Source organism: Leishmania infantum, chromosome 36 (genome assembly GCF_000002875.2).
Source record: "Leishmania infantum JPCM5 genome chromosome 36".
In the NCBI taxonomy this organism is placed as follows: Eukaryota; Euglenozoa; class Kinetoplastea; order Trypanosomatida; family Trypanosomatidae; genus Leishmania; species Leishmania infantum.
Genome location: NC_009420.2, coordinates 2,452,994 through 2,471,846, shown reverse-complemented (window position 1 = coordinate 2,471,846; position 18,853 = coordinate 2,452,994). Strand labels below are relative to the sequence as shown.

General features: G+C 54.7%; 6 protein-coding genes and 5 non-coding genes across 11 annotated transcripts; 9 read left to right on the top strand and 2 right to left on the bottom strand.

The window, feature by feature from the left end:
• Positions 1 to 86: 86 nt before the first annotated feature.
• LINJ_36_6660 (conserved hypothetical protein) lies at positions 87 to 2,312 on the top strand (the record flags this gene model as incomplete). Its single annotated transcript, XM_001469326.1, has 1 exon — positions 87 to 2,312. The coding sequence occupies one exon, from the start codon at positions 87 to 89 to the stop codon at positions 2,310 to 2,312; it is 2,226 nt and encodes a 741-aa protein (XP_001469363.1).
• An 886-nt stretch (positions 2,313 to 3,198) lies between these two features.
• On the top strand, positions 3,199 to 4,872 carry LINJ_36_6650 (conserved hypothetical protein; the record flags this gene model as incomplete). The annotated part of the gene is made up of 1 exon (XM_001469325.1): positions 3,199 to 4,872. One exon carries the CDS (start codon positions 3,199 to 3,201, stop codon positions 4,870 to 4,872), a length of 1,674 nt encoding a protein of 557 aa, XP_001469362.1.
• Positions 4,873 to 8,201: 3,329 nt separating this feature from the next.
• LINJ_36_6640 (conserved hypothetical protein) lies at positions 8,202 to 8,996 on the top strand (the record flags this gene model as incomplete). The annotated part of the gene is made up of 1 exon (XM_001469324.1): positions 8,202 to 8,996. One exon carries the CDS (start codon positions 8,202 to 8,204, stop codon positions 8,994 to 8,996), a length of 795 nt encoding a protein of 264 aa, XP_001469361.1.
• A 287-nt stretch (positions 8,997 to 9,283) lies between these two features.
• On the bottom strand, positions 9,284 to 9,355 carry LINJ_36_tRNA6. Its single transcript has one exon. It is a non-coding gene; the product is annotated as a tRNA-Pro (tRNA).
• A 73-nt stretch (positions 9,356 to 9,428) lies between these two features.
• Positions 9,429 to 9,500, top strand: LINJ_36_tRNA5. Its single transcript has one exon. It is a non-coding gene; the product is annotated as a tRNA-Met (tRNA).
• Positions 9,501 to 9,561: 61 nt separating this feature from the next.
• LINJ_36_tRNA4 lies at positions 9,562 to 9,643 on the top strand. Its single transcript has one exon. It is a non-coding gene; the product is annotated as a tRNA-Leu (tRNA).
• A 790-nt stretch (positions 9,644 to 10,433) lies between these two features.
• LINJ_36_tRNA3 lies at positions 10,434 to 10,505 on the bottom strand. The gene has a single exon. It is a non-coding gene; the product is annotated as a tRNA-Cys (tRNA).
• A 97-nt stretch (positions 10,506 to 10,602) lies between these two features.
• LINJ_36_snRNA2 lies at positions 10,603 to 10,672 on the top strand. Its single transcript, XR_001203202.1, has one exon. It is a non-coding gene; the product is annotated as a small nuclear RNA, U5 snRNA (small nuclear RNA).
• A 414-nt stretch (positions 10,673 to 11,086) lies between these two features.
• LINJ_36_6630 (conserved hypothetical protein) lies at positions 11,087 to 12,619 on the top strand (the record flags this gene model as incomplete). The annotated part of the gene is made up of 1 exon (XM_001469323.1): positions 11,087 to 12,619. The coding sequence occupies one exon, from the start codon at positions 11,087 to 11,089 to the stop codon at positions 12,617 to 12,619; it is 1,533 nt and encodes a 510-aa protein (XP_001469360.1).
• Positions 12,620 to 15,713: 3,094 nt separating this feature from the next.
• LINJ_36_6620 (conserved hypothetical protein) lies at positions 15,714 to 16,286 on the top strand (the record flags this gene model as incomplete). Its single annotated transcript, XM_001469322.1, has 1 exon — positions 15,714 to 16,286. One exon carries the CDS (start codon positions 15,714 to 15,716, stop codon positions 16,284 to 16,286), a length of 573 nt encoding a protein of 190 aa, XP_001469359.1.
• Positions 16,287 to 17,524: 1,238 nt separating this feature from the next.
• Positions 17,525 to 18,109, top strand: LINJ_36_6610 (conserved hypothetical protein; the record flags this gene model as incomplete). Its single annotated transcript, XM_001469321.1, has 1 exon — positions 17,525 to 18,109. One exon carries the CDS (start codon positions 17,525 to 17,527, stop codon positions 18,107 to 18,109), a length of 585 nt encoding a protein of 194 aa, XP_001469358.1.
• Between the last annotated feature and the right edge of the window lie 744 nt (positions 18,110 to 18,853).

The following is an 18,853-nucleotide window of genomic DNA, read 5'->3' as shown; positions in this document are numbered from 1 at the left end:
GAAGCTTGCGCAACAGAACAAGCACGACGGCAAAACGGCAGACCGAAGGAAAGGCACCATCAGACGCATAACCCGGCAAAAACAAAATGAGCATCCGCGAAAAGACGGTGTATAATGCGCTGCCCAAGCTTCCAGGCTTCTCATTCGCAGAGCTGCAACACCCCGCAACGCATGGAAGACGACAGTACTGCACCATCGACGATGAAGGCACACGGACCGTGAAGGATGCAGCGGCCCTCGACGGCTCCGCTGTAGCCGCCGGCTCGGCGCCGGAGGGGTGTGGCATCCCGGTGCGCATCATTCTCCAGCGCTTTCCGTCGTGGCGAACCGTAGACGACAAGGTGCTGCGCTTTTTCGCCTATTACACGGAGAACGTGGTGGGAAGCAGAATTGAGACATGGCGAGTGCGCAAGGTGAAGCTGCACTACTTTCTCGCTGACGGATCTCTGAGCATCGTGGAGACACCGGCAGTGGCAAACAGCGGCCTGCAGAAGGGCACTATGGTGTCGCGCTTCAGACCAGACGGGGTGGACGTCTTCCGGCTCTGCATCGGCGCCTCCATTAAGTGCCGTGGGTTGGAGTACAACCTCGTAGACTGCGACGCCTTTACGCGCGATTTTTTCGAGGTGATGGGGATGCCACAGCCCGAGCCGCTCGAGTACCCTCGTGACGAGTTCGAGACGAGCGCCACGCGCCGCCCTGGCAGGATAGATGAGCAGCACATCGAAATGCGGCGCGTGGTTGAGATGCAGGCGGCAACGCGTGCGGGCACTCATGCCAGCCTTCTCACACCTGCAGAGCGGGCAAAGGCGCGCGACTTCTACGAATACGACCGCAACGTGCTGTGCTTCTACGCTGTCTGGGAAAAGAGGAAGTTCCGCATCTACTTCTACCTGGCGGATGGTAGCATTGCCGTGCTTTTCGACAAGGCGGAGAACGACGGCCGCGACCCGTACCCGGTCTTTGTGCGCCGCCGCCGCATCCCGAAGGAGGCGCGCGCGGTGCTGCTCTCCTCCGAAACGCTCAACCACCCGCAGGGTCCACCACCGGCGTGCGTGGGCGCGGAGGATCTGCGCACCGGTACAACGGTGGACATCTTCACGCGACCCTTCTTCATCTACGACTGCGACGAGCACACACGGGCGTACATGGAGGCGCGAGGCATCCCTGAGCCAGCCGTCACCACGCCACTGTGCGAAGAAGACGAAATCACGGTAGGCAAGCGCCGACCACGGCTGGCCAAGGATGCACGCGATGCCGCCGGCGACTCTGGCAAGCGCTTCGGCGCGTCGACAATGGTCTTCAGAGACTCTGCTGGGGAGAAAGATGCGTTGAAGCTAACCCGCTACGCGCAAGATGTCTTCCGCTTTGGTGCCGAGATGGTGAACCCGTCGGAAGAGAATGAGGGGCGTCAGTTCATCGTGTGCTACTACCTCGCCGACGACACCGTGTCCGTCTTCGAGCTGCAGGTGCCGAATAGCGGCCACGTTGGTGGGAAGATTTTTGCGCGCCGTGCGGTGGAAAACCTGCAGAACCCCGCGCGGCTCAAGGTGGGCAACATCATTCGCCTGGATGGCGTCGACTACCTGCTCAAGGAGATGGATGAGCGCACGAAGAGGTACCTCGAGATGGGAATGCCTAACATGGAGGAGTCCTATTTTCGCACCCAGGAAATTCTCGGCATAGTGGCTTCGTACCTACAGCAGCAGTTTTCCCGCATATCCGACGCCTTTCGTCACTACGCCTCATCGTCGACGCAAGGGCTGACGCGAGAGAACGTGCGCGAGGTGCTGAGTGACGCCGGCGTACACGCGACGGATGCAGAGCTGGCCAACGTGATGGAGCGCGCCGACGGCGACAAGGATGGTTGGGTGTCGCTGGCTGATTTCACGGAGCAGTTCATGCAACAGCTGTTTATCTCGAACTTCAAGCCACGCGAGTCGCAGAAGAGATGGGGTGACACCCGCAACGGCGTGGTGGTGCAGCGGGGGCCGGTGCAGAGCGCAATGATGCTGGCGAAGAAGGTCAACGCCGAGGCGCAGGCGGAAGCTGCCCTGCAGCGCTTCCTTACACTCATCGAGGCACGCCGCACACTCGCCATCCGCTCCTTTCGCAGCGCCTCCGAGTCAGCGTATGACGGTAACTTGGGCATGTCCGAGTTCCAGGATTGTGTAAAGGATCGCCTTAAGACGCCCATGACGGATGACGAGATCGGGGCGCTGCTCTACCGGTTCTATCACACTCCAGGGCTGAACGACTGGACGGCGAGGCGGCTTCCACTGCAAGAAATCCGGCGTATTCTCTTCCTGTGAGGGACGGCGAGACGCGCCGATCGAAGTGTATGCGCTAGTCTGGTGAGTGGGTGCCGCTGCCGGATGTACACTAACGTGACTGCTTGTTTTTCTTAGTGCACGGTTCCTTAGTTTTGCTTTTCCATCGAGAATCCCTTCTATTTCTTGCCTCTCTCTGTGCTTGCACGTGAGTTGCGGGGTAGTGGCGCCGCTTTACAACTGTGCCACGCTGCTTGCAGGGCCTGTGCCGTGGATCGGTTCGCGCAACGGTCACCTTGTCCAGTGTGTGTCTCTATCCTCCCCCCCCCCCACAGAGGGGGAGCGGCAGATCTCTTGGGGTCAATATCTGTGTGTTTGCATGTCTATTAGAATTCTTTTCTTCTGTGAAGAAATACAAACTCTATGGTTCGTCGATGCAGCCTTCCCTCCTCTCACAGGCAGCGCCGCGAGGTATCGATATCTTGCTCGAGGATCAGTGCCTTGACCCTCTAGGTAGGGTATTCCTCGCCACATATGCGCATACACAAGAGCAACCGCTTCCAGTGGAACGTTGCGTTTCCTGCTCACTCCACCTTATTCCTCAATCCTCTTGACCGTCTCACTCATTTTACCCTCACTCCCGCTCAACCTCTGGTTTACGCGTGCGTTGTCTTATCCTCCCCTCCCCCTCCCCTTCACCCACGCACAGCATACCTCAGTTTTTTAACGCACCTGCAGCACGGCCTTTCCTCCTCTCAGACGCGCCATACACAGATTTTCCGTGGTCGACGTTCGTCCTTTCCTTCGTGCCACGGTTTCCCATCATTGGCGCCTCTTTTTCAAACTCACCCCTTAAAAACGCGGAGTGTAATAGCGATAATCAAACTTTTACTCGCCCCCCCCTCCCCATCACCTCAAGGCAGCCACAATGGCCACCGCCGCTCACCTGCAGAAGATAACAGGCCTCAAGGAGGCCCGCGCAAAGGAGTGTTTTGACGCCTTCGGCAGCTACCCCGCCGCCCTCGCGTCGTTCGCGCAGTCGTTTTCCGCCATTCCAGCTGACTTCTTCGAGGACATAACCGTGGCCCACAAAAATGCAGAGAAGATCAACGATGAGCTACGCGTCATTCACCGCAAAGCGCGAGAGTTGAAGGCCAAGTCAGGCAAGTCGGACGCGGAGGTGTGGAGGATGTATTCCGCAGAACAGAAGGCGCTGTCGGAAGCCACAGCGCCAACAGCTCAGGGCTCGGTGCTGGGGGAGGCACCAGCGACGCAGGCGAACGTGTCTGGCGCTCCCGCCGCACCCAGCACGTCGTCAGCCAATGCAAGCGCCTTTGGCTTTGGTGTTGCAGCTTCCACTCAGGCCACGTCAATGCCCGGCGCAAAGCCAATGTTCGGCTTCGGCAACACTGCAGCTACGACGCCGAAGCCCGCCTCTGATGCGGCAGTGCCGATTTCCTTCGGCTTCGGCAAGACTGCTGCAACGACAACCACAACGGCTACTGCTCCGTCGGTGTCCAGCTTTGGTGCGGCTGCCGAGGCAGCCACTGCGGACCGGGCGTCAAAGAAGCCCGTGAAGTATTGCAAGCCGACTCATTTCACCGGCCCTTACTTTGATATGCCCCTCTTCTGGCAGGTAGAGGTGGTGGAGCGGGCGCCACTGTTAAACCTGAACAACGGATTTCTGGAGGCGCACAAGGATGAGCTGCGGCCGCGGCTCGAGAAATGGGTGGAGAAGGCCGCATTTTACCGCAAGCCCGTGCAGTACGTAGAGATCGAAGACGAGGATGAGGATGTGGTGCGCGTCATCATCAAGGACGCAGACCGCACCTTCTTCCATCCGGACCACCGCCGAAAGATGGTGGCGTTTCTGAACGCCATGTACCACGAGTTCCACGCGTACGGCCAGGCCATGAGCTATCTTGCTGGCTTGTGCATGCTTGTGCTGACCGAGGTTGAGACGGCGGCAGTGATCCGGTTTGTGGCGACGGAGTACCTGAAGGGGCACTGGGCAGCGGAGGCGGTGGGCTTCGCCACGAGTGCGTGGGTGGTCGAGTACTTTATGCAGAAGCAGCAGCCCGAGGTCGCGAAGCATCTGGAGAAGCTGAATTTCTGGCCGGACACATACCTGCAGAAGATCTTGACAGGTCTGTGCATTCACGTGCTGCAATTCAACGAACTCTTCAGCTTCTTGGATGCCTTCATGCAAGGCGGCATGCGATTCCTCATCCGCTTCTGTCTCGCCATTGTCGAGCACTTCCGCACCGAACTACTCGCCATCAAGAGCTCCACCGAGGCGAACGAGCTGTACGAGCTGATGCGCCTGGATTATCGCGTCGCTGACCACGAGGATGTCCTGGCCATTCTTCAGCGGGCACCGTACATCGACCTCGGAGAGGATGGAGACAGCATCGATCTCATCCGCAGCCAGGTCTACGAGAAGCGCATTGCGCCTCGCCTGCAGCGGGCGCCAAAGACGGAAACGTTTGAGCCGTGCGAAATCTGCGACAAGAAACGGCCAAAGTGGTGGAACGAAGACCTCGGTGCTGTGTGCGATGACTGCAAGGCCACCCATCCACACATCGAGTTCGAGAAGTACTGAAGACGCTTAAAACCGAAAAAGAGAGATGGGGAAGAGGAGCTCTTTGTTCGGACAGCTTGAAAAGCTTCCGAGAGCGGCTCAGCTTCCTTTCGCGACATTCCGTGCCGGTGCTTCCTATCGCCCCATCGTTTCGTTTTTTTTTTCCTGCCGCCCCCTGTGAAGGGGCGGGGCGGGGGGCGCGTGCGTAAGCCGCAACCGTTGTGCCGCTACTGCCACGGTGTGCACGCAAAGGCAAAAGAAGAGAATCAAGCTCCGCAGCGAGTGTGCATCCTGCACGCATAGGTGGTACACGGGAGGATATATGCAATGCTCTGCATCGACCATGATGAGAGCCCCGCCAGCTATCCCTTCCTGTGCGTGTTGCTGGTCTTTTCTCGTTCCTTGTTGTACGCGCAACCCCAAGTGACGGGGCAACTAAGCCGTTTAGTCACGCGAAATGGACGAAGCACACCTCTCAGCTGCACTTCTCTATCTTCTATGCTTCTTCTTGTTTGTTTTCACCGCTTAGTGCATCTCCGTTGCCTCCCTTCAGCCCCTCGCGAGCCATTCGCTGTATTAGCGTAGTCGCACCGGCAAAGCCAGGGCTGTGGGAATCGGCGTGTTCCTCTCCCTTTCCCTTCTCTCAGCCTGCCTTGCCTTTCTCATACACCTTCCATCACTCTCGCTTCATCAGATGATATGGAAGAACGCAGCAGCTGCATCTGCACAGCTGCGACAGCCCCTCCCCACAGCCAACCAATCATCCTTCCCACGCGCGCTACTGCGCCTTCACCCACAATATCTGTCTAGATCCCCTTTTTCTTCGTTTCCATTTCGTCCCCTGCTTTGCCACTGGCACGCCTGTCCCTCCTTCCTGCATAGCGACGACTGCTCGGCGCGTTCGCATGTTGTGTGTGTGTGCGCGCGCGTCTGCCCTTTGGCCGTCATCATTTTCTACTCTCTTCCCCAGTACTTGTTTTTTTTTCTGTGCAGATTCATGCAGATTGTGCCAGAGACTGAAGCGCATGGAGTGTTGCTGAGGTTCGTGATCGACGACACGCACGGCTTTTTCTAACCTTCCCTGCTCCACGGACTCGCGCAAGCGCCGTTGTTTTGCTTACTTTCTCATCCCTCAGCTCTTCCTTTCTTCACACCGCGCTGAAGGAGCACCTCTCTCTCTCGCACTCCACTCCGCCTTCTCAATTTTCTTTTCCTGCCATTCGCACATTGGAATCTTTTCATCGCTGTCTGAGCGGCGCTTTTGCATACAAGCTGGTGGGTGCCATCACGGATTTGTGCGTGTTTGTGTCCATCTGTTTCCTCTATTAGTGTGCTGTGACTCAGATCCTCTTGGTCATCCCTTCAACCCTCTGTGTTTCGGGTCTTCCTGTCGCCCGTTCCCCAGTCATAACGCAAGGCCGTATATTCCTTTTTTATTTTGGGCTTCAGCTCTCTCTCTCTCTGTTTCGCGTTTGCTCTTTCGGTATTGTCCTCCCCTCTCTTTGCGGCTTTCTGGCGCAACCTCCTTCCTGCTCCACCACCCTGTCCGCTGTTCTGTTTACCTATGCTCTTTATAAGACGTCTGTGCACACGCACTCGGTGCGTCGCGTTTCTGCTGCTTTCGTAATCCTTTTTTTTTTCTCTGTGTGCATGTTACGTTTGTGGGAAGCTGCGATGCTGCCACCGGTGAGGTTGCCCGAATGTCTGCACATGAGCTCCGCCGAGGTACGTGAGGCGGAAGTCGTCGTCGTGTGTGAAGGGCTGAGCAAGGATACTTGGAATCCCCCAGTGATCTGGCCGCTAGGTCAGGTGCCGGCCTTGCCGACGCCAACGTGGGTGCTCATCTTCCTCATCGCTCGGCGTGCACGTGCATCAGGCGCACGTTCCCTCCAGCCCCCTTCACACAGCTGCAACTTACCGCTCTTTCCCTGTGCTGCACGGTGATGGAGAGTTGCACGTGTCGAACTGCAAGCACACCTGGATGAGTTGCCGTCATGAGACGGTGTCGGCGATCCGTGCCACCAGCGGGGTGAGCGTGCACTTCCTTCTCCTCCACTCGTGTGGCCGCACGACAACGTCCAGCACGGACTTCTTCAGCTTCTGAGTACTACTCTTTGCTGTAGCGGCGGCGCGCCAAGTGCCGCCGCAGTGGCAGCCGGACGATGCTGAACCGGGACCAAGTGGAGGAGTGGGTTTGCAGGCAGGTGCTTCTTGTCCTATGGTACGGCTAATTCCATGATGTGTGTCTGTACTGAATGGTGCGTATGTCCGCCTTCGCCTTTTCCACTGGTTTCATCAACTAACGACAATTCACTGCGGAGCTTCCCGCGCGGCATGGTGGTGGTATGATGCTGTCGCGCTCTCTGTGGCTGTGGCGGTGATGCCTCATTTTCTCTTTCCTTTACTTCTTTACTTCGCCCTCCCTGATGACAGAGGGCACGTCAGTGCGTGGTGTCCAGGGTCCAATGCATGCCCCCCTCCCTCCCACACACACACACACACACTCCGTGTGGGGAGTTCAAGCAGCCCCTCCCTACCCCTGCCGAATGCCGAGCCACTTCTGGTGCTGACAGGGCCAAGCACCCGCGACGCAGGGAGGTCAGAGCGATGCATCACTGCCGATGCCGGCGGTCAGGTCCTGGATGGCGCGATGCGTCTGAGCGACCTGCGACAGCGTGAGCATGCTTGCACCATCCATACGATGGGCACGAGTGCCGACCTGACTGGAACGTATCCCACACACACCCGGCCCTCAGGCTGCCTACCGGTGGGGGAGCCTGAGCCACCCCGATAGGGGCGCGCCCAGTAGCGAGCGGCATGAGGGGCGCGGCTGTGAGGCGACCTGCGAGGCGGGCGGGTGGGTGGGCATGGTACGGGGCAGGGGCCGTGCTCAGACGACTGAGTCGGCGCATTTGGTGTAACGAGTGTCTACGGCTGCTTTGCACCGCAAGATGGGCCACTGTGGCAGACCGGGCAGAGTAGAGCTTAGCTCATGTTGTGTGGCAGAGAATGGACACGTTGAACGAGTGCAAAGTAACTTATGCCGTCCCCTTTCATCGATGTTTCTCTGGTCTTCTTTCCTGGTGATGACCGCGAAAACAACTTTCACAGAAATAGGTCGTGTCTGCGACGCTGTTGGCAGGGAGATGCGGTGGCGTGAATATGCGTGCGAGGATGTTGCCGGTGCAACGGCACCGCGGCGGCGGCGAACGCACGCATAGACACACACATCCCGCTCTGGTTGCTCGGTGATTTGAATGGCCCCTCTTCCCTCACTCTTTTCTTTCCGTCCTTTCTCCGAGTTCTTTCACATGTGTGGCGCTGCCGCCTTTCGCGTCCGCTAGATAGTCATGCGCCGTGCGTTGCTGAACTCGGCGCGCGAGAAGCGCGCGGTGCCCCATCCCCGCGACCGCTCGGTGCGGCAGCTGGAAAAGAAGGAGAAGCGCGCAGTCCGACTCGACGCGCACAAAACCAGGCTCAAGATGGAGAAAACGCTGCAGCTGATGCGGTTTTTCTGGTTCCGGGAGCAGTGCATTGCTCTCGGCTACACCGCCACTGCCGTCCCAGAGGAGACGGTCGCGCAGCTCGTGGAGCTTTATGTGGATCGCAATAAGGAGGAGATGTCGGCGCTGCGCCTGCAGCGCAACCCACCGATGGGCCGCATTAAGGTTCTTGAAGCAACCCTGCAGGCCGAGGAGGATGAGCTGCATTCGGCGAAGGGGCTTCGGGTGCCGAGCATGACGGATGCCGATGACGTCGAGATATTGACAGAGATATGGGACGGGGCACAGGAAACGGTTACGGTGGTGCCGCTGACCAGCATTTCCATGCAGCACCGCACGCCGCCGACGAAGGAGGCACTCGAGCAGCTGCTGCAGCGATTGCGGCCGGTGGCGGATATCCGCAAGGAGGCACCCGTGACGCTGCCGAAGCGCGCTGTCAAGTTTCACGCCGTGCAGTCGCAGCAGCAGTCAACCGCGCCGTCGCGCATGAAAGTGTCCATCAAGAAGACGGAGGACACCACGGCGAGTGTCAGGCTGCGCGTGAAAGCGCGCGAGGAGGCGAAGCAGCAGAAGCGTCTCTCGGCGCAGCGCTGCGCCGCCATGGCGAGCCGTCGTGGAGTTTCGGCCGACGAGGACGCCTAAGGGCGCGGAGAGGTCGGTGTGGAGAGGAATGGTGTGAAACGACGTGTAAGCGAAGCGCGAGGGCCCCTCCCACCCGTCGCAGCCTGGAGCACCCACGTACAAGAGTAAAGGAAGAAGCAGGCAAGAGCTATTCTCGATAGGAGCCAAAGGGTTCCCACCCTTCTTCACATTTTTCGCCTCGAACACGCCGCGTCATGCGTGGGCGCCGCCTTGGCGGCTGGAAGGGAAATGCCCAGATGCCCCCCACTCAGTCCACCCACGCCCCTCCCTTACTTCGCCGAAAAAAGGGGTCGTTACGGGAATTGAACCCGTGACCTCCTGTACCCAAAACAGGAATCATACCACTAGACCAAACGACCTTGCTATGCGAAGCCATGGAGTCAATCGTAAGCTACATAGAGCACGGCTCTACAACTCGTGCGGCAGTCAAGAAGCACCGTAGCGCAGTGGAAGCGCGATGGGCTCATAACCCATAGGTCGTTGGATCGAAACCAATCGGTGCTATTCTTTTGGTCTCAGAAACAAACAGCGCCCTGATGCAACACAACTGCAGCATGATTCGCAAGGTGAGATGGTCGAGTGGTCTAAGACGTTGGATTAAGGTTCCAATCCTTTCGAGGGCGTGGGTTCAAACCCCACTCTCATCATTTTTTTGCCCACCGGAAGGACGAGGCCCGTTGGGAAACAGGCCTGCAAACTCGAGGTTCCCGAATCCACATGAACCGAGCCGGTGTAAACGCTCATCATCACAACCCGGTGAGAGCGCTGTGTTGGCGCTCTGAAAGTGTGAAAAGTCGCCAACGTTGAATGCATCCCTCCTTGCATATTCCTCCCCATGCCAGAGTGCACCCTAGCCCTCTTCTGTCGCATGTTTCTCCCTTAGAGAAAAAACGATTTCCATATCCCCGCGCGCTTCTACGCAGTTCTCGCGATCCACATGCGTACACGAAGGCATGCACGAACAAACATACAGCGCGGTCACCTGTCTCTTGATGTGCTTTTGGCATGGGGCTTCGCCAGCGCCGACAAAGGTGCTCCAGCTCCACTGGCGATCAAGCGGGGTGATACGCCCAACCCGTCACCGATAAGCAGCGAACACCACGCTGCCTTTCCGCGGCCCAAAGAGGGGCCTGAGGAGCGCACCGCGTGGCATATAAGCGGTGAGCCCCGCGCTTCGGGAGAAAGACCCCCCCCCACCCCCGCACGACACAGAACGGGCTCATCAGGAATACCGTTCTACAAGTGGTAGATCTTGACGCGGCGCGCCACGGCGCAAGCCAAGAGGGGGGGGGTCGGGTACCAGGCGATGATGTCGACCCTAAAAAAAAAGATTTTGGTGTGAAAGCGTGGCCCCGCACACGCCGCCAAAGACGCCGCTTGGACCCGGATTTTGTTGCTGGGGTCCCTGCCTCCCCCGACTTCGGCCTAAAGAAAAGAAGGACCCACCCGGGTTTGAACCGGGGACCATTCGGACTGCAGCCGAATGCTCTACCACTGAGCTATGAATCCGATGCACCAATCACAAAAAAAACATTAATGTATTCTTTCTTGAAAACAAGTCTCATATATAAGCCCATTTGCCGTCCCATATGTCTTCGTTATTCTTTGGAACCGCTGCTTCGACTTTTACTAAGCAGCGCTCCTAACCTTCTCGCAAATTTTGCGGCCCCCACAGGGCATCTGTACTTTTTTTTTTCAAACCATGAAGTTGTGCATTTGACTCTTCGCGCGGCAAAACGCTTCTTGAAGGGTGAACACTTGATAAGGTAGTTTTTCTCATCAGCTCCTCTTCCGCACAGCGGTGGAAAACGGAACCGCTGCTCACTCCCCCCTCCGCTAGCCCAACGCCTACGGCTGCCACTTGCTTACTTTCGCGGCCCATTGCAGCGACAACAGTTGTTCCACTCGCCCTGACAGCCAACCAATTCTCTTCCCGCATCACCGTCCCCCCTCTCCAGAAACTTTCTGTGAACCAAGCACCAAGATCATACCGCCAGTTACTGCACTTGTGTTCAAACAGAAAGCCCCAAACACGTCAGAATTGTACGTGCACTATTATCAATTCACTTTTTTTTCGCTTTGGAGGAGCAATGGACATTACAAGGTTCAACCAACTGGTGGCACTCCCTGACTTTGCCCGCGAAGTGGAGCGGTGCGAGTTCTGCGCAATTGATCAGGAAATGACGGGTGTCGATGTAACCGGTGTTTCAGCACCGTTCGGCGCCCCGCCAGAGGCGGTGTACCACGCGAAACGAGCCGCTGTGGTAGTATACAATGCCTTTCAAATGGGCATCGCTCTCTTCACGAAAACTGAGAACAACACGTACGAGGTTCGTCCATACAACTTTTACCTGCTCAATGACAGTGGGGACCTGCGGCTAAACCTCTCGGTCGTCTCCTTTTTGGCAGCAAATCACCTCAATTTCCAGACGTGGCTCACCTCCGGGCTTCCATTCTGCAACGAACAAGAGGAAGCTGCCTACGAGGAGAAGCTTCACATGCCCTTCACCGACCATGCTGAGCAGCAAATCGCCGATGCGCTCATTGAAGCAATCGACGAGTGGATGCCGGCTGGCAATGAGCCGCTAGTCAGAGAGCTGCCCTGCGTGATAGATCTCGCACGGCGTCTGCAGAGCTTTCTGTACCGTCGATACGACTCTCGCATCGCCGTCAACTACGATGGAAAACCATACCTGGGGCAGAATATAAAGTTTACGCTGACGAAACTGGACACGAATGAATGGATCAGTGAAAAGGAAAAAAGGCGTTTGCAGTGCGAGCGTGATCGTGGGCAACAGCTTGGCTTTCGACTATTCTGGAAAATTCTTGTGCAGAGCAGAAAACCGATCGTCGGCCACAACTTTATGCAAGACGTTATGTTCATGATTCACATGCACGAAACGCCTATTTCGCAGGATTACCTTGAATTCAAGAAAGTGCTGCAACGCACGCTGCCTTCTATTTACGACACAAAAACCATGGCCACCAAGTTGACGGGAGACGATGCCTTTCCAGTCACACACTTGGAGCCTTTGTATCAAGAGTGTCGCCGGCGAGCTGGTTTCTCGAGCGACCAATTCACGCAAGAGTACCGGTTACCACCCGGGTTTTACGGGTATAATGACTCCGCCGTAAAGCTGCAAAGCAAGGCACACGAAGCAGCGTACGACGCGTACATGACCGGAATCGCGTTCTCACTTATGCACAAACTTTACCCAGGCGCCTTCATGGAGATGAAAAATGTCATTTCAGCGTTTGGAAGTGCTTACTTTTTTTGCGTTGACACAGATGACCAGCTCGTCAACCCCAGCACGTTCATTCTGAAATGTGCTGTTCCCTGCCATTCGGAAGAGATTGAAGCACTCTTTTTCGCCACTGAAGATATCACCACCCAAGCGACAGAAAATGGAAAAGTGGATATGAAAAAACTTTCCTACCAGGTCAACGGTCTTGCAATCAGCGAGGGTGCTAAAAACTACTCGTCATTCTGCGTTCGAATGAAGCAGGCTATGGGAATCGATGATCTACACCGTCGCCTACAGTCGCTCCGAGACAAGGAATTGTCTCCGAGCACAAACGTCAACCCTCTGTTGCTAGATCTCATTACCTTGCACAACGCCTGATAGAATTCTCTGCTCCCCTCTCATCTGAGGTTCTTGTAAAATTGGTTTCTTCAAAAACTGACTGGTGCGATTTTTTTTTGTTTGTAGCCGTTTTGATGGCCCTACTCGTAGGCATACGTCAAGAAATTAGCTGTGATGCAGCGCCTGCAGAAACGGCCGATCAAAAAAAAGGAAAACATGTTTTGTCAGTGTTGCCGTGTTTTTTCTCCTCTTTTTGCGTCAGTGACCTGAATGGTAGCATTGGAGACAAGAAAAAGCTGCAAAAACTGGGAAAAAGCGAGCATCCAGTGGGATCTTCAGGTCTCCTAAAGGTAGAGCTTTATGGTTGTATCCGCTATCATAAGCTTTCCATGAGCTCTCCAGCAATCACTTCATCTCACTATCTTCGCAACATTTTGTACTGTATGAATGCTTGCGACAATAATGAAAGAGGGAGGGGTGATCGACAAATGATGCGATGCGGAGCCAGTCAAAGTACTCTGTGGCTTCCAATGGCATACTTAATCAACCATTCATTGCCTCCTCACCTCATTTTTGCTCTAGCCATATCTGATCTCGAATGCAATCATTGTAGACGTTTTTTTTTCAAGTGTACGAAGGGCACTACATCAACTCTCGCAAGCTCTGGTATTAGAGCACTGTGTGTTTTTTCGTATGCTATGGGAGTAGATACTCGCAATAGCGCTCATTCTCATTGACTTTGGCGAACGGGAACTTGTCAGACAGGCCGTGCCGACGCGAATACATCAAGAAAGCCAATATGGTGAAGTCAACTTTTACAGGACCAGAGTCGCAGACATTTCGGATAATGGTTGGTGTTTTGTTTCGCAGGCATATTTGAAATTTGTGGCCTGGCGGACAGCTTTTCCACATACAATCAATGCCCGCTCACGTTGGAACGTAAGACGCTGAAGGCAACGATGCGCATCGCAGGCTGGCATTTGCGCTTGAGAATTCTGCTTTTCAAGTATGGCATGCTCATATATTAAAGGAATAGCAACTTCGCATTTATGTCGGGTCACATCAACTGCAGGAAATAAGCAATCATATGCAAACACTGAATTTAGAGCTGCGCAACGAATATCAAGTCAGGCAATCATACCGGAACCAACGTCGTGCTTTACTCACTAAAAAGGACGTGGAAGCACGAACACAAATCGATTACACCGCGCAACAAGTGCTGACTTAGTTGATGGGGGCCACGCCCGGCAATGAGTGAGAGCTCGTTGCGACGGTATCAGAAATGTTCTCGCACGTACATGAAGCGTTCCGCAAAGAGTTCTTTGCCATCGAAAGTGAATCACATCAATTCAAGCGTCGCTTCGGTGAAGAGAAATCCACAATGGAAAGGCTAACAGGGGGCCAGATCTGTACGAAGGATGGACAGCTAGCCACTCAAGTCTCAGTCTTGGAGAAAGACATGAATATCCTCATTCCAGCATACAGCACATTTGGAACCGTTAGTCGAGGCCACTCCACAAGCTGTGGCGGCCGTGGATGAGGGTGACAACACAGCGAAGACGACCCTTGATGAGTTTGGTGGCGTCCTTCGGCGTCATGTAGGGGAACTTTGCACAAAGGCCGAGTCGAAACACGGTGTCTTTGTTACGTCCTGCTGTCAAGGTGATGCGCTTGGCAAACGAGCTGGGGAACGTGGAGGAGACCTTTCTCAGCCACACGTCCGTTATTCTGAAGCTGCACCACAAAGCGGAGAAGGTACCGCTAACCCCACAGAGACGTGAGAGCGGGTTTTGGACGCATTCTTCTGACCAAGAAAGTCTTACAAAGCGCGAGGAAGCCACCGGTGTGGAGGGCGCGCTTGCTCTCACGGACGTGAAGACGTGGGGAGGCACATACACTGATTTGTCGGGCAAGACTGCAGAGTTGTTTCTTGTGCAAGAAATTGCCTGGGGGCCTGATAGAGCCTCATGAGGGAGTCGAGACGGCGCTGCATTTGCTCATGTTGTTGACCTGCAACGCTGTAAAGCTCCCTAGCCATTTGACACGGAATAGCCCAGGCGGACAGTGCCGCGGTGGAGCGATTGCTCGCTTATACATGCAAGAACGGCTTTTCGCAAGTGGCACCACTGGTCTTTGCGGAGCAACACGAGAATCAACCCAATGAAGCTCCCGATGAAGTACTTGCGTGCCGCGGTGCGCAATCATAAACCCGAAGCAGGAGCTCAGCGCCATGAGTGTGGATAACCCGAGCCTGATTGCATGGCTCTGTCAAAAGGGTGGGTGTCCCAGGACTGCCTTTGGGGCAGGCCACCGATTTGCCGAATCGCCGGGAGGACAACGCGCCGTGCTTCGTGCCAGGGAAGAGGGAGGCTCCGACGGTGACTATGGTTACAGCTGCGCAATTGCCTGGCTGATTGGCTGCTTTGTTTGCTGAAGGTGGCGAGGCTGGCGCAGCTGGTCACAACGGCGGTTCTACGCCATAGGCGCTGATGTAGGCTGAAGCGCGGACCGTAGGGTTAGGTTATTCGGCCCTTTGCCGCGCACGTTGCCGTGCATTCACATATTTTGGGTGAGACACACATCACCTTTGGAATTCATCAGAGGAGACTTCCCGCGGTGTGTGACGGGGACAGTGCAGATTGCACGCATGGATACACTTCTCCGTATCCTGGGCGTGCTCCTCACATTCCTCTATATTCGTTTCAAACATACTCTTGCAGACAGGCCGTCTCGTGGCTTGTCATCAACCATGCGAGGCGTAGTGCAGGGCTACTACAATGAAGAGACAGGAATCCTTGAATGGAGGAAAAAAAAGATAGGTAGGTCTTCGTATTCTTGCGTAGTGTTATCGTGAGATTAAGGCGAAGGATAGCAGTTTGGTATACTCTTAATCGGTGAGAGAAAACTCGCCAGCTGGGAAGAACGAGGCGCATGTATTGGAATGCATCATGCACATATTCTTTGACCTCGTTTTCTCGCCTTTTGTTCTTTGCTTGTGCACCGACCTCGATGCGTCAACCTCACTCTCCGTCACTATCCATTTCTCTTGTTGCCATACACTTTTTTATTCTCACTGTCACCACAACGGAAAGGAACCCTTTGCTCCGGGACGAGGCGCGGACAGTGAGGATCAATGAGGCGTGGCACTTGTGTTCGATTACTTGTGACGGTCATGACTGGAGTTGTGACGGATTCAAAGCGCGTGTTTTCAAGCTTCTCAGAAGGATCGGATGAGTTTCAGTGGAAGCAGAGGTACCTTCAGGAGCGGAGGGACACCGCGATCGAATTCCTCAGTGACTTGAAGAAGCGTGTCCCGATCCATGATGCCATTCGTCAGAGGGCTATTATCAACCGCAGCGCCACAAAAGAGGTTCACTGCGCCAAAGTGTTTGAAGATATCACCTCCATTGGCGACATTCCTGCAGACTTGGACGATAGTCGTTCGGTTGTAGACGAGCTACTTGATGACCTGCTGATGGACGAGAACGCAGCCGACCGATTGCAGCATGTGGATCTGGGTGACGTTCCTCTTTTGGAAAACGAGCTTCTAGGCGATGACGCCGCGGGCGAGGAGACGATTCGGCGGTGGCTGAAGCTAAAGCGTGACACTGCAGATTATCAGAGCTATGCGTCGATTCCTGAAGGGGAACGCTCCTCGTGGTCCGCATGGTATTTGCGTCACGTAAAGTGCAAAGACGCAAATTGAGTTTCTTATTCTGTCCCCACCGGAGAAACAGTCTCTGCTTTACTCACAGAAGGATTTCATAACGAAATGACAACCAAAAAGTTTTGTTTCGACACTAGCGCTGTGGCCTTGTCGAAAGCAACGTGGCACTTCACACGAAAACGCCGTGCCGACGCATTTGCCGACCTTTTCGAAGAGTAAAATCAGAACTTGCCAAACAACATGCTTTCATTTACCTTGGCGCCGCTTAACATCAACCTTCCACTCATCATTTTTCCCTTTTTTACGATTCGCACGACTTTCTGTCGGAACAGGTTCTTGGCAGCCGCAGCACGCACACTCGTACTCGCAAAAGGAATTGTTCCTTCCATAAACTCGAGGGGAAAAGAAGGAGTTTTGCCAAGCAGACAACACAAGAAGGGAACGTAGCTTTCACTTTTTGCTTACTGCAATGGTAAAGGCAAGGACCAACGCCTCGACCTTCCCTCTCTGCCAACAATAATCGGCCCAAGTGAGAGCGACACGAATCGATCAGCATCTTCGAGGACTCAATCTATCGATATTGAGCTGAAAACATCAGCAGTCATGAGGGCAACAGTTTTCGTTCTGATTGCGACTCTGGTGGCAACGGTGTGCTTTGCTGCCGAGGCCGAGGTGACTAGCGACACGACTGTGACTATTGCTATGTCCAGCACCACAGCGACTGGGATTATCGTCGGCATTGCGCTTATTAGCGTGCTGACCTTTGCCGTGGGCATGATGCAGGGCATTCAGATTTCTGATACTATTACAGACTCTTCCACGGAGACCAGCTAAAAAGACACGGTAGTCTTGTTGCCTTCTTTGTGTGCAGGCGCCACCCGACACACTTTGTTTTCGCCGTTTATCGTTGGGGTGCGTGGTATTTGACGGGCTGAGGAGAAAGTTGTATTCGGTTTGTAAAAAAAAAAAAGAAACGACGCGATGGCCCTCCTTTGTGGGAGACAACTGCTGCGCAAGGCTCTCTGAATAGCCTTTGATGCCAGTATTCAAAAGAGAGTATCTTATCTTCTTGTGATATCCGTGAACCGAAGTGCCACACGATTATGGGTTGCTCCGTGCGTTCGGAGCGCTGCCATTGTGTTTGCGCGACTTGCTGTTCTTGTTTGAAAAATTTTTAGTTTTCTCTCCCGTTTTCTACGCTCTACCTTCTCTACTACCCTTCTCTTCGTGTCGCCAGCTTCCATAGCTGTACGCATATCTTGAGGCATGGCTTTGTAATGTGTGAACGCATCGACTCCTCGCGTCTCGAGAGGCAATCACACCCATTTCATCAACTGAAGTGCTCGCGCAGCATACGAAACCGCGCGGCTGTGATTTATCACCTCACTCGTGCAAAGCTGCACATAAAAGTGCCACAGGATGTGCTGTTCTCTGCCTCTTTGTCGTACGCTCTCAACATTAGTCGCATGAGCGCAAAATGTCCGACTTTAGGTCAGCTGCGGCCGGTCTCAAATGAAACGGATATCGTCGCTGTCGAAATGTTTATTTTTGAGTTCGTGAGGCCGCACGTAGTACTGATCGAAGGCTGCCTGCGACTGGAGCTTAAGAGGCTTGTGTTGCATCGGCCACTGCCTCTCAAGATTCGGGAGTGCGTCGGACGCGTCGCTATCGCATTGTCTGACACACTGTATGCGTGCCACTACTGTTTGTTTCCGGAAGCTGCTGCTCGGGCGTGCTTGCTCAATGCGTGCGAGCGTCTAAGTGTTGATGTTGACTCTGCAACTCTTCCGGACGAATTCAGGACACCACAGGTGACCGAAATACGTGCCTTTTTTTCGACGCCCGAAGCGGAGAGGACGTGACGTACTTTTTTCCCTCCTCTCGTGCCCTGCAAGGAAAAAGTGGTGATGACTCGCTCAAATGACGAGTAACAAATTACCGAACTGCTGCATTACGTGAACATCGCGTGCGACAAAACAAGCCGAAGGAAGTGATTGTGTGAAGAACAAGAGGCACATGCAGCTGCCACTGGCCCGCACAAAACATATTCGAAAGGAGGAGGCAAATCGAGAGTTGGTCTCACAGAGCCTTTTCTTTTTCTTCAGAATAGCGGCCGGTAGCGTCTGCGGGCCGCTTCTCTTCTTTCATGATCAGCGCGGGAGCATCTTCTTTGCTGAATTCCGCCTCTCTTTTGCTTTCAAATTCTTCTCGGAAGAGCGAGTCGGAAGGTAGCCACGTCTCCTTCTGAAGAGGGACGCGCACTTTGCCCACTGCACCGGTACAAACAAAAAGGGAATAAAGAGCGGTCGAAGTTTTCACTCTCTCACGCAGGCACATACATACACACACAAAGAGAAGAGCGGTGCTCTTCGACTCTCTTGTTCGGGGTTTCCCGCGTCGCTTCAGAGATCAGTGTAGGGCATTATAGAGAAACGCCGCGTTGCCTCTGCCCTCTGACTCGACTGCGCGTTCTCATCTTCGCGCATTTTATTTTTCTTTATGAAGAAGTAAGCCGGGTGCAAGCATCTACGCATCTGTTGCACACTTCTCTTCTTGACTCTTGCATTTTGCTCCTGCTGGTGATCGTTCACCTACCTTCCCCCCCC